The following is a 12,478-nucleotide window of genomic DNA, read 5'->3' on the forward strand; positions in this document are numbered from 1 at the left end:
TGGTAGATCGAAAATACTAACCTGCCTCCTATTCTAAGCCGGCTATGTTTTCAGTTATTTTTAAATTTTCATCAATTTTAAAATCGGGTAGTTAATTTTACATAATTTTATTTTTTTTCTCTTGATATACAAGTCATTTTCACGAGATTTATTTTTAAACTTACGAGAACTATTATACCCACAACCAAAAAAGATCGGTGGATTGTGAACATTTAACTCAAACTTTGAAGGGGTCTTTTTAAGTTGCTAGTATTTAAAATAATTATGAACTTTAAAGCCCTCAGACTCAGAAAATGATTTTGAGCCGATTGGTGTACTCTAAGCTGGGTATAGGACCAATATTATTCAAACGAATTTCAATTTGTTTCCAATTGAAATGATGAGCATTTAATAGATTCCAATAGATTCCAAAAATGTGCTGATATCTGTCAAAACTTCAGGAGAATCGGATGATATTTTAGAGGAAAAATGTTCCGCCATTATTTGTGTCATGGAATTCATTTGAATTGACTCAAATTATATCCAAATAACTTTTTGTGCAAAAAAAAAAAAAAATAATTTAATTTAAAAATTAATGATTCATTTACACGTTAATTTACTACTTGTTTAAAATTGTCATTTTTGTTTTATTTAATGTCAACTTACAACATTTTAAAATTTTTCATACATTTTAATGCATTTCTAGAAATTCTTCTTCGACAGGGACGTTTCCCAATTAATCTTTATAATTTCGAAAAAAAAAAATGTTAAAATAAGAACTAATTTTACACAGGGCGTATATGTTTCCTAGAGCTAGTTCCGAGGTTGACAAACTAGAACAAAAATCATTGAACTAGTTCTAAAACCGCTTTTTAACTTAAAAGTGTTTATTTTATAAAACTAATTACAAACAATATTGCCATCAGCGTTGACAAATAATGTTAACAAAAGTTCAACGAAATTGTGAAAAAATTTAAAATGTGGGAGCACTGGAAAAAAGAACTTGCTACGGTTTTTTTTATTTCATTTAGTTCTCAAGAAACTCTCATTGGAAGTAGACTGTTAGATATTGCTCTAACAAAACTGTTAAGCATTTATACGCGAGTGTGTTTTATTTAAACTCCAGATTGCATTCCGGCAAAGTTATTACAAAATAATTTTGCAAAAAAGTCAGCATTTAAATTAAAAAAAGGTAAAATAGTGTCATTTGTATTAATTTATTGCAATTGTTTTTAATAAACTAATTTAGTGGACTTTATTTTTTAAAAATATTATGTTTTCTATACATTTACTAAAAAATGCCGCCTAGTAAATGCAAAGGTGAAATCAAAGTCAAAGCTCATACATATGCGTTGCGATTGTTTTTTTTTTTGCTTTTTGTATTTCCCATTACGATTCTTAGTAAATAGTAATAAAATATAAAGAGGGAGGCAGGGAGAACAGCTGAAAAGCGAAAACGTTGAAAGAGCTTAAGTTTGCAAAAAAAGAAACTGTAAAAACCTGTTTATCATCGCATCCATTATAATTTAATTCTTGATTTTTTATATGTATTTAGATATAGGTATATATTTACTTATAAATTGATGTTTGTGTTCAGTTTACGATATTTGACTAACCTTTATTTATGAATACATTGTAATGATTGGTCATTTGAATGTCCTTATCGTTTAAGTTCAAGGTCATATTTAATAACATTTTTTTTAAAAGATTGACAATACCCCCTGCAGATGTACAAATGTTTTGGAATTAATGTATATGCATATTTACTATGTTATACAAACACATTTCTCACGCAATATTTCGGTGAAAAGTTTTCAGTAAAAAAGCTTTCTTCCGTACAAAACATCTTATTCATACATGTTTGTACGTGTGTACTTGCAAACATTATTTAAAACACTTCCATTTCTTTCTGTCGGCTTTTTGTTTTTACCATTTACCTATTCATTTTAACAGCTGGGATTCACTGATCATGCGCTGACGTCATGATCATGCGAATTTTTAATCAACCACCAATGTTTACACTACAAACATACATACACTCATTTAATCAATTTAGTGATTTGATTTTCTGTATTATTTTATATATCAGTTATAATAGTTTCATTTTTAAAAGTTACCTATAATATTTAATGGGAAATGAAATTTCGCTTGTAAATTTTTAGAAATAAAAAACAAGAGAAAATAATTACATTAAATTTTTAGATTCTCACTCCCAAAGATGAGAATCTAGAAATTTACAAAAAAAAAGCTACTTCCTTTTGTACTAAATATACTTACTAGAGCTTTATTTTATATCACACAAACTAACCCTCAACGAATGACTGATGTAGATAGATTTATTAATATGTACACATTATTATATGAATGTTCTTTCACATACACCTAACGACAAAAAATGACTATATAAATTAAGAATATGGGTATAGTAATAAAATAAATTCCCAAAAAGAAATGAATTTGTCCTTGGCTACTGTTGAATTTATGATGTTTAATAAGAAAGTTAAATTTTCAATACCCACATTTTTTGTAAATTTAACAAAAATTTAAAAAGGCACTAAGTTTTTTTTTCAAAATGTACGCCAAACCCAGAAATTACATTCGATAAATATTAGAAAGTTTGCATTTTTTGAATATTAGTTATCGAAATATTAAACATAAAAGTAATGATAAATCATCATCATTGAATAACTAAAAAATATAAAAAAGTTTTAGCGAAAAATGAATGTAGATATGTAAAGGGAATTTTTTTGTCATTGACTGTATAAAAGTGCTTTTGGCCAGTAAAATTTCGTTTTTCACTCTCGTTATAATAATGAGCATTTACACAAAACAGCACAAACGAAAATATTGAGCCTTTATCATGCGCTCTAGATTTGGTGGTTAGTTGGTTGCAAGTATTAAAAGCCGAATCAATTGTCATTGAATTTTCTCATCGTTTGCATTGCGGAAAGTACCTAAAACTTGAGTCTTTTTACTTCATAATTATTTTACAAGAAAAAAACTGAAAAAGTTACCAGAGAAAAAATTGTTAAATATTGTGACTATTGATTTGAAAATTAAAATCATTAAACTCAAATAATTGGTTATAAATATTTTTGAAAAAAAAACGTAAAAATATTATTCAACCCAGACAAATCCTTAAATAAAAAATTTTGTCTGGGTTTCGTTCTTTGTACGTCCTTCGAAGGGCAACCAAGTTAAATAAATTTATCAGCGGTTTTAGTTGTCGGTTTGCTGCTAATAGTACAACATCGTCTAACTTTAAATATTCACCAAGCAGTTTGCTAATTCAAGGAACAGTTTATCCCATACGCATAGGCAGAATGGTGAACACTACTATTTACGATGAACCTTCCAAATTAAAGGTATACATACAACCAGTCAAATTACATATTACCCAAAGTTAGTTACACAATCACTCAATGTAAACCGGGTCAAACAGATGGTAATTAAATCGATATGGATAAATTTTATGAAAAAATCATGTAGACTCGAGCTTGAGTAGCATAAAAAAGCTCAAGTTATGAAGGTCAAGTTTAATGATAATATTTTCTTATTTTCTTGCAAAGCCAAATTATGCAATTTTCTGTTAAATAGAATATTATTTGAATGAAAACGGGTAAAAAAGAAAATGTAAAAAAATGAGTGAAAAATTGTGCTGACAACTTATGTATTAACCTTCAAATGCATTCTTTCGCTCGTTCGTTGCTTTGTTTTCGTTAATTTTTCCTCTGTTTAAATTGCAATTTGGTTTTGGTACGAAATTTATTTTAGAACAAATTACAGCTGTTCAAAGAGAATAAAAAAGCAAAATAAAAAAATATACATATGTAGATCTCCGTTACGTATACGTTGTGTAGTTTGTATTTACTTGTTTTATTTGTTTATTTATACCTATATATATATGTATTAATATACCTACCTATTCATCTTTAATAGATAAACAAAACAGCAAATTAAAAATATAATAAATATTAACGTTTCATTAATATTTTTTAAATCAAATTACAAATGTTTAGACTAGAAAATTGTATTATCATACAAACATTTTGAAAAGTATTAACACTCAATATTGCAGACTGAAAATACCTTAAGTCCGACAAATACAGTCATATGAAAATTTTCGATAATTTGTTTATTTCACTGTTTAATGCCTTTATTGGTCATACATCCAACTATCAAATCCTGTGAAGTTATATTTATTTGTTGAGAAATTATCATAGTAGGTAATTGATCATATAAAGTACAAGTTGTACGAACAAAATCAGTTATGTACGGGGAAACCAAAATATCTAAATGCATGTTTTTCATTGTAAAACAAAATGTAATTTTTCCCGAAAATCACAAAAATTCGCAACAAAATTTCTAGTAGGAACAAAATACCACTACGTATTTCCGTCTAAATTAAAGAGTAATTAAATAGTAATGGAAACAAATTGCATTTTCTGTAGCTCCGAAACATGACCTACAATACTGCTATAAATATGTTAAAATGCGACATCAAAATAAAAAGTTTTGACTAAAAAAAGTTTCGTCTACACCTTTTTCAATTGGAAATGAGAACTTTTCATTTCAATTCGGAAAATATCAATTGAAATTCAGATTTTACTTTCGAAATTCAGAAAAGAACATTTGAAAATGGGATTTTTCATTTTAAATTTAGAAAAGACGAATTAAAAATGAGAATTTTCAATTTAAATTGAGAAAACATCAATTGAAAATAAGATTTTTTATTTGAAATTCGGAATACAACAGTTAAAAGCGAGATTTTTCATTTGAAATTCAGAAAATTCCAATTTAAAATAAGAGAATGAGATTTTTCTTTACAATTAATTTTAAATTAAGGTTGAATAAAATAAACACATACGATTTTATGGATTTCAAATGAGAAATTTTATTTTCAATTGATTTTTTAAAATTTCAAATAAAAAATCTCATTTTCAATTGGAATTTTCTGAATTTCAAATGAAAAATCTCATTTTCAGTTGTTGTATTCCGAATTTCAAATAAAAAATCTCATTTTAAACTGTTCTTTACTGAATTTCAAATGGAATATCTCAAATTCAATTGATATTTTCTAAATTATAAATGAAAATTCTCATTTTCAATTGATCATTTAGAAAAATGTTAAATGAAAAATCCCATTTTTAATTGGAATTTTCTAAATTTCAAATGGAAAATCTCATTTACAATAGAGTTTTTCTGAATTACTGTTGAAAATGGTGTAGTACAAAGTAGAAAAAATATTTTTCTCTGTAGAACTTTTTTATGATGAAATAAGACAAAAAAAGTTTTTGCTCTCCTGAAAACAATTAAATACAAATAAATTTACTTTAGTGTTCAGGTCGATACTTTCTTTGAAGCTGTAAAAAACGTTTATCAACTTTTGCAGATTCATTTGAGATATTGAAAAGTACTAGTGATACCCACAACAACAACATAGGGATAGAAATTGAAAAAATATAATAGAATTGTAAAATCTGTAAATAAATGTTTGATATAAAATGTATTCATTAAAACTTTGTTTTTAACAATAAAAAATATACATATTACCTATATCTTAAATATACCTAAACTAAATATTATAATCTTCAATATTTCCAGAGAGACGAAGTACCTCAAATGATGGCCGCTCAAGCAGAATCTCAGTTGGAGCACATGTGTAAATTGGAGTTTGATGCTCCCGTTTCACAAATCCGTCTTTCGGGTATCATCTGCACCATTGGCCCAGCTTCTGTTAGCGTTGAAATGCTCGAAAAAATGATGGCAACTGGCATGAACATTGCACGTATGAACTTCTCTCACGGCTCTCATGAATATCACGCTGAAACTGTGAGAAATGTTCGCCAAGCCGCTAAAAATTACTCCGAAAAAGTTGGCTATGAATACCCAGTAGCTATTGCTTTGGATACCAAGGGTCCTGAGATTCGTACCGGATTAATTGCTGGTAGTGGAACCGCTGAAATCGAATTGAAGAAAAACGAAGTCATTAAATTGACTACTAACAAGGATTACGCCGACAAGGGTAGCAAGGACATCATTTATGTTGACTATGAAAACATTGTCAAGGTGGTTAAGCCTGGTAATCGCGTGTATGTTGATGACGGTTTGATTTCTTTAGTTGTCAGCGAAGTTTCAGGCGATACATTGACTTGCACAATTGAAAATGGCGGTTCTTTGGGATCCAGAAAGGGTGTAAACTTGCCCGGTGTTCCTGTCGATTTGCCCGCTGTTTCGGAGAAGGACAAGTCTGATTTAAAGTTTGGTGTTGAGCAAGAAGTCGATATGATTTTCGCATCATTCATTCGCAATGCTGCCGCTATTACTGAAATCCGTGGTGTCTTGGGTGAAAAGGGCAAAAATATTAAGATTATTTCAAAAATTGAAAACCAACAAGGCATGCATAATTTGGATGATATCATTGCCGTCGGTGATGGTATTATGGTAGCTCGTGGTGATTTGGGTATTGAAATTCCCCCAGAAAAAGTATTTTTAGCACAGAAGGCTATCATCGCTCGTTGCAATAGAGCTGGCAAACCTGTCATTTGCGCCACTCAAATGTTGGAATCTATGATTAAGAAACCACGTCCAACTCGTGCTGAAATTTCCGATGTTGCCAATGCCGTTTTGGATGGTGCCGATTGCGTTATGTTGTCTGGTGAAACTGCCAAGGGCGAATACCCATTGGAATGTGTATTAACCATGGCTAAGACCTGCAAAGAAGCCGAAGCTGCTATCTGGCACAAAAACTACTTCGCTGATTTAGTAGCTGCCAACAAATTGACCAATGTTGATGCTGCTCATGCTGTTGCCATTGCCGCTGTTGAAGCTGCCAACAAATCATTGGCCGCTGCCATTGTTGTAATTACTACTACTGGCAAATCCGCATACCTCATCAGCAAATATCGCCCAAGATGCCCAATTATTGCTGTTACACGCTTCTCTCAAACTGCTAGACAGTCTCATCTGTACCGTGGTCTAGTACCAATTGTCTACAAAGGTTTTAATTTTTACTTTTTACAACGCATTCTAGATGTTATAATATTTCGTTTTTTTAGAACCCCCACTATCTGACTGGCTTAAGGATGTTGATGTTCGTGTACAATTTGGTGTGCAAGTTGGAAAGAAGAATGGTTTTATTAAAACTGGCGATCAAGTTGTAATTGTCACAGGATGGAAACAAGGTGCTGGTTTTACCAACACTATGCGCATTGTGTAAGTGTCAAAATGATTTTTATATATGAACATTGTTTTTATTATTTTATCCAATTCTTTCTTCACAGTCCTGTTGAATAAGTAAAACGGAGAGTTTATACAACATTTGCGTCTTACATTGGCTCTGGAAGCTAATGAAAACTCTATTTGATTTCTCTGTTGGATCACTATTAATCTGTACCTAATACATACATACACACATAATGCAAACATGAAGATGAAAACCAAAAAATATTCTGCTTCTGCATAATTGTTTAGGAAACATTTATGTACGTCATTGGCACAATCTATTCTATAAATAACTAAATTATTTTCTCCCCCTCATGTATTCGTAGTCTAATATATTATTGTGTTAATAAACGTTCAGTTAAATTGATAAAACTTGCATCGGGTTTTAATCGCATTTAGGTTGTTTTATTTTTATAAATGCAAACTTTTATAAATATAAAGGATTAGCGTACATCATATCACTCATTCCTCTCAGTCCTATAATCGAATAGTGTGTAACTTGAAAACCAGTTTTACATTACACGTTATGTAAAAAGAAAGAGAATTGTACCAAATATATTGAAATTAATCCAAAAAAAAAATCAAAATTAATCCTTGAAAATTAATTATTTGATTAATTCTGATTATTTTTATTGATTTAAATTAATCGTAATTATTTTTAGATTAATTTTAATCGTAATCAATTAATAACACTAGTTTACAACGATTTTGCTTATAAAATCTATAATTTGGCCGTCTAAGTCCAAAAAATATATAAAAAATCTAGGACGTCAAATTTTTTAATTTTTATAAAGAAAAAATGCTAAAAAAGGGTTAAATTAGAAGGACAAAATTAAATATTTATGAATGTATTTATTTTGTATACAAAAATTTTATTGGTCTTCCTCACAACTCTGTAACAATGGATTCCTATCACAAAAATTTTAAAAATTATGCAATTTTTATCACACAATTACAAGAGTTTTTAGGAAAAGGTGTAAGAAATGAACAATGACGGGTAAATTCAGATCCGTAAGTTTTCCGTTTTTCGAATGTCGAATATATTCGACATTTAACTTGGACGTTCTAAAACTCACTACAATAATTAAATAAAAGTATGAAAGTTTTAACTCTAGAAAAGTAACAAACATTTCTCATCTCTAAACAAAACAATAAAAAATAAAAAAATCATTACTTATAAAATAAATTAATTAAATAACAAAATTTGAAGTTATAAAAATTATTAAATACATATATATTATGGATAATGAAAATTCCTTATTAGAGCATACGTGCAAATTAAATTTTACGGAACCAGCTTCGCATTACCGTTTAACGGGTGTTATCGGAACCGTATCAAAAGCTTCTCGCTCTCTAGAAGTGCTCAGGAAAATGATCAGAGCCGGAATGACTATAGTTCGTTTAAATTTTTCGCATGAAACACACGAACTTCACGCAGAAACAATACGATTGCTGCATAATGTAGAAGAAGAATGTTCCAAAGAAATGGGCTACACCATACAGTTAGCTATAGCTTTAGATACAAAGGGTCCAGAAATTAGAACAGGTTTATTAGAAGCTGGTCCAAATGCTCAAGTGGAATTAAAAGTTAATGATAGTGTACGTCTATCAATAAATCGAGATCTTATGGATAAAGGAAATCGCGAATGCATATACGTGGATTATGAAAAAATTATCGATGTAGTCCAACCTGGCAACTTGGTGTACATTAATGATGGATTAATAAAGTTAATCGTTAAAGACGTTGGAGTTGATTGTGTAACTTGTCAAGTTGAACGTGGTGGTATGTTGGGATCCAGAAAAAAGATCAATCTTCCCGGTATATCTGTTGATCTCCCGGCTGTATCTAAAAAAGATGTCAGTGATTTGAAATTTGCTCTTGAACACAAAATTGATTTTATTTTTGCCTCATCTATGCGAAATGCTTCGGCTGTAAAAGAGGTTCGTTCTTTGTTGGGAGATCAAGGGAAATGTGTAAAAATAATCGCAAAAATCGATTGCGAACAGGGCCTACATAATGTAGATGAAATCCTTTCAGTTGCAGATGGCATCCTTTTTGCAAGCGCTGATATAGCGATAGAAATAAACATTGCCAAAGTGTTCTTGGCACAAAAGGCAGTAATAGCGCGTTGCAATAAAGCAGGAAAACCTATTATATTAGCCACAAAACTCTTGGAATCTATGCGATACTCAATCTTTCCCACTAAAGCAGAAGTCTCCGATTTGGGAAATGCTATTTTAGACGGTGTAGACTGCGTTTTGCTTTCAAGCGAAACTGCCATAGGACAATTTCCCTCAGAATCTATGGCATATATGTGTGCTATTTGTCGGGAAGCTGAACTTGCTCTATGGAATAGACATATGTTTGAGGATATTTTGCTTAAAAATCCGACAATTTTAGATGCGGCACATTCTATAGCTATAGCAGCAGTCGATGCTGCAAAAAAGTCCTCAGCCTCTGCTATTGTAGTTTTGACTGCATCAGGAAAATCGTCATACTTATTAGCTAAATATCGACCAAGATGTCCAATATTAGCTGTGACGAAATGTCCAAGAACTTTTAGGCAATCTCACCTTTATCATGGCGTTATTCCAGTAATGTATACAGGTAAAAATACATAAGAACTATTTAAAAGATATTTTTATTAAATTATTATTAACACAAATATGTGCACGTCATCACCTAAAATTCTAAAGAGCGTAACAACACTTTTAAAAATTTTAAAGTAGAGACAAAAAAAAAATAATAAAATGAAAGCTACTGTTCTTACAAGTATTGTATCTTAACATCGACAGACACGTTTGAATACAACTGTACCGCCAGATATAATCCATTATGTTGCTTTTTAGGATTTTTTTAACTTGTGAAAATTATTAATTTGTTGTTACGCCCTTTGGAATTTAATTTCGTTTTTAAAAATAGAGAGCATGTATTTTAATGCAGTGGTTGTAAGGCCTTTTCGCAAATCAGGCTACGAAGTTTATGTTATTATGTATTCATATGTTTTACCTAACTGTTCAGTAAAGATCATTAATATTAGTAATTTAAAATTATATTAGATTTATTTGTTTTATTCTTTGTAACCCATAACTATTACTAAGAACAGAAAATTTCTTCTAGTCCATAAAACTACTTAAAAAAATTTAATTAATTACCAATCGTAATCCAAATTTACCATCTATAACTACACTTAATACAAGTATATATTTTTATAGAAATTGCCCAAAAAAGTTGGTTGAATGAAGTAGATGCCAGAGTTCAATTTTGCATGTACGTTGCTAATCGTATGAATATTATAAAAGGTGGCGATTCAGTTGTGATACTTTCGCCTTGGAAAGATGGTGGAGGATTTACAAATACAATGCGCATAATTTATGTATTTTTTGAGCAAGAAGATATAGATTGTATGTTCAAAACTGACCGGAAATCTACGAAAAAGTTGAAAGTCTAATTCTTTCTTTTAAATTAAAGTTAAAAAATTATATTTTGGTAATATATATCATAATCTTGTTTTTATGATGCAAATGTTTAAAGAATTTAATATTAAGACATATATATATCGAATTAACCAATACGATTTAAAATAATAATGAGAAATCTTTTAACTTAAGGCTTCATAATGATGAGCTTCATTAACTTGTTGGTGGGTATCGGACTGATGATTTGAAGAGACATGTGTGACTGGTTGGTTTATAATATAACTTCCACCACTGCTCTCTTGTGAAACAACAACAGTTGAACTAGGATTTTGGGCATTATTAGCCTGCTCATTCTCCGTTAGAGCTCGCAGCTCCAATTCACATATCAATTGGGACACTCTCATCTTTGTTTCAGCAATTAATTTTGGCGAAAGAGCCTTTACACTGGAACTTACGCTCTCAAAAAATAAATCAACGTGATTTTTTTCCCTGGGAGGAGAGAGATGCGGCGCAGAACTACCCATTAGTTCTTTGAACGAATCCATTAATTCACTCTTGTCCCTTTGAATTTGCATCAAACGTTTCATAGGATCTTTTCTATCTACAACTTCCTCTACGCCATGGACACTACTATTTTCAACTGTTTTGATAACTTTACGTGGGCGGCCAACATTATTTTTCGTTGCTGAACGTGCCACGATCATATGATGATTCATTTCATCTACAGTTATTGCTTCCTGTTTGCAAATGCTCTCTTCATGAGTATACTGATCCTCTGAGTTTGTGTCCGTTTGCTCAAATCCATATTCCGTCCCCTGATCCGCCCTGTAATCATTTAAACCAGATAATTTTAGATAGTCAAATCAACTTACAAAAACCGATTTTGCAAATATACTTACTCATCAATATAATCCTCCATTCCCATTTCAGAATCTTCCTGCGAGCCAACCGATGAACAGATCTTTTTGCGCTGTTGGTAGTACTTACTGCGCTCTTGACGTATACTAAGGTTTTGACGCGCTGCCCCTTCACCCTTATTCACTAATATTTCCAGATTACGTGCATGTTTACTGGTCCTTTCATGTCTCTGTAAATGACATCTATTGCAGTCCAGTCGACATTGACATGCTCGACAAAATGGTTTATTTGGGTCGTCTTCGCAACGTGACAGCCATGGCGAGAATATGCTCAACCATTTCTCACAAAACTTTTGCGAATACTTCACCTTACTCGATGAAGTATTGTGATGATCTTTAACGGTTCCCGGTTCAGTTTTCAATTTTGTTACTTTCCTAAACACAAAAAGATTTGTGACAAAATAGTAGGTTTTTCTTATTTAACAAAAGTAGTAGAATATTAATGGCCGAATGCAATGCTGTTTGTTGCTATTCGCATTGGCCGCGCCATTTATAGCTACTCAATAAACTTACCATTCTGGATCATGAGGATCGCTGTGGAAACTTAATTTATTCATAATATTAAAATAATATATATTACTATTAAATTATTTGAAGAAATTTATATGATGTCGACTTTGTATATTTACAAATAGTACTAAATTGTTCCGAAAAGTAGTTACTAGAGATCAGCGCCGACAAATAATAACAACGGTGACGACTGACATTAAAAAGTTTGGTTGCGGCTCAAAATCGAATGTAAATTCTTCAGTGTTTTCAATTTTCAACTATTTTAAATTAAAAAGGTGCAATTTTGGATGTAAATTTTTTTAAAATCGGAATTTTTGAAATGGCTTTAGAAATTTTAATTCAAATTCAAATAATACAAACTCCAATAATTTGCACAACCCAAATATTTATACAATTTAAAAAAATATCAAAAAGTCCAAACTGGAACT

At 30.6% G+C, this 12,478-nt stretch overlaps 3 protein-coding genes across 6 annotated transcripts; 2 read left to right on the forward strand and 1 right to left on the reverse strand.

Moving 5' to 3' along the window:
• The first annotated feature begins 1,011 nt into the window (after positions 1–1,011).
• Positions 1,012–7,597, forward strand: LOC111690475 (pyruvate kinase). Of its 3 annotated transcripts, none has more exons than XM_023452953.2 (4): positions 1,012–1,171; positions 5,584–6,979; positions 7,038–7,194; positions 7,263–7,597. In XM_023452953.2, the coding sequence occupies exons 2-4, from the start codon at positions 5,602–5,604 to the stop codon at positions 7,273–7,275; spliced, it is 1,548 nt and encodes a 515-aa protein (XP_023308721.1). In that variant the 5' UTR covers positions 1,012–1,171; positions 5,584–5,601; the 3' UTR covers positions 7,276–7,597. The 3 variants fall into 3 exon arrangements, with proteins under 3 accessions (XP_023308721.1, XP_023308720.1, XP_023308719.1); XM_023452951.2 differs by lacking the exon at positions 1,012–1,171 and adding an exon at positions 2,906–3,344; XM_023452952.2 differs by lacking the exons at positions 1,012–1,171; positions 7,263–7,597 and adding an exon at positions 2,902–3,344 and having other exon boundaries at positions 7,038–7,198.
• A 788-nt stretch (positions 7,598–8,385) lies between these two features.
• Positions 8,386–12,068, forward strand: LOC111690521 (pyruvate kinase-like). Of its 2 annotated transcripts, none has more exons than XM_046949807.1 (2): positions 8,386–9,811; positions 11,554–12,068. In XM_046949807.1, the coding sequence occupies exons 1-2, from the start codon at positions 8,443–8,445 to the stop codon at positions 11,601–11,603; spliced, it is 1,419 nt and encodes a 472-aa protein (XP_046805763.1). In that variant the 5' UTR covers positions 8,386–8,442; the 3' UTR covers positions 11,604–12,068. The 2 variants fall into 2 exon arrangements, with proteins under 2 accessions (XP_046805763.1, XP_023308785.2); XM_023453017.2 differs by lacking the exon at positions 11,554–12,068 and adding an exon at positions 10,420–10,788.
• Positions 9,819–12,243, reverse strand: LOC111690522 (protein suppressor of variegation 3-7-like). Its single transcript, XM_023453018.2, has 3 exons — positions 12,054–12,243; positions 11,523–11,915; positions 9,819–11,448 (listed from the first exon to the last, which is right to left on the reverse strand). The coding sequence occupies exons 1-3, from the start codon at positions 12,095–12,097 to the stop codon at positions 10,806–10,808; spliced, it is 1,080 nt and encodes a 359-aa protein (XP_023308786.2). The 5' UTR covers positions 12,098–12,243; the 3' UTR covers positions 9,819–10,805.
• Between the last annotated feature and the right edge of the window lie 235 nt (positions 12,244–12,478).

Source organism: Lucilia cuprina, chromosome 4, assembly GCF_022045245.1.
Source record: "Lucilia cuprina isolate Lc7/37 chromosome 4, ASM2204524v1, whole genome shotgun sequence".
Taxonomy (NCBI): domain Eukaryota; kingdom Metazoa; phylum Arthropoda; class Insecta; order Diptera; family Calliphoridae; genus Lucilia; species Lucilia cuprina.

What these genes read in the sequence shown, in the direction of transcription:
- LOC111690475 (XM_023452951.2), top strand. Translation starts at nt 3,303, where the DNA reads ATGGTGAACACTACTATTTACGATGAACCTTCCAAATTAAAG. An exon ending in ATGAACCTTCCAAATTAAAG is followed by an intron (nt 3,345 to 5,583) that starts GTATACATACAA and finishes CAATATTTCCAG; the next exon opens with AGAGACGAAGTACCTCAAAT. An exon ending in AGTACCAATTGTCTACAAAG is followed by an intron (nt 6,980 to 7,037) that starts GTTTTAATTTTT and finishes TCGTTTTTTTAG; the next exon opens with AACCCCCACTATCTGACTGG.
- LOC111690521 (XM_023453017.2), top strand. Translation starts at nt 8,443, where the DNA reads ATGGATAATGAAAATTCCTTATTAGAGCATACGTGCAAATTAAATTTT. An exon ending in TATTCCAGTAATGTATACAG is followed by an intron (nt 9,812 to 10,419) that starts GTAAAAATACAT and finishes ATATTTTTATAG; the next exon opens with AAATTGCCCAAAAAAGTTGG.
- LOC111690522 (XM_023453018.2), bottom strand. Translation starts at nt 12,097, where the DNA reads ATGAATAAATTAAGTTTCCACAGCGATCCTCATGATCCAGAATG. An exon ending in GATCCTCATGATCCAGAATG is followed by an intron (nt 11,916 to 12,053) that starts GTAAGTTTATTG and finishes TTTTGTGTTTAG; the next exon opens with GAAAGTAACAAAATTGAAAA. An exon ending in ATGGAGGATTATATTGATGA is followed by an intron (nt 11,449 to 11,522) that starts GTAAGTATATTT and finishes AAATGATTACAG; the next exon opens with GGCGGATCAGGGGACGGAAT.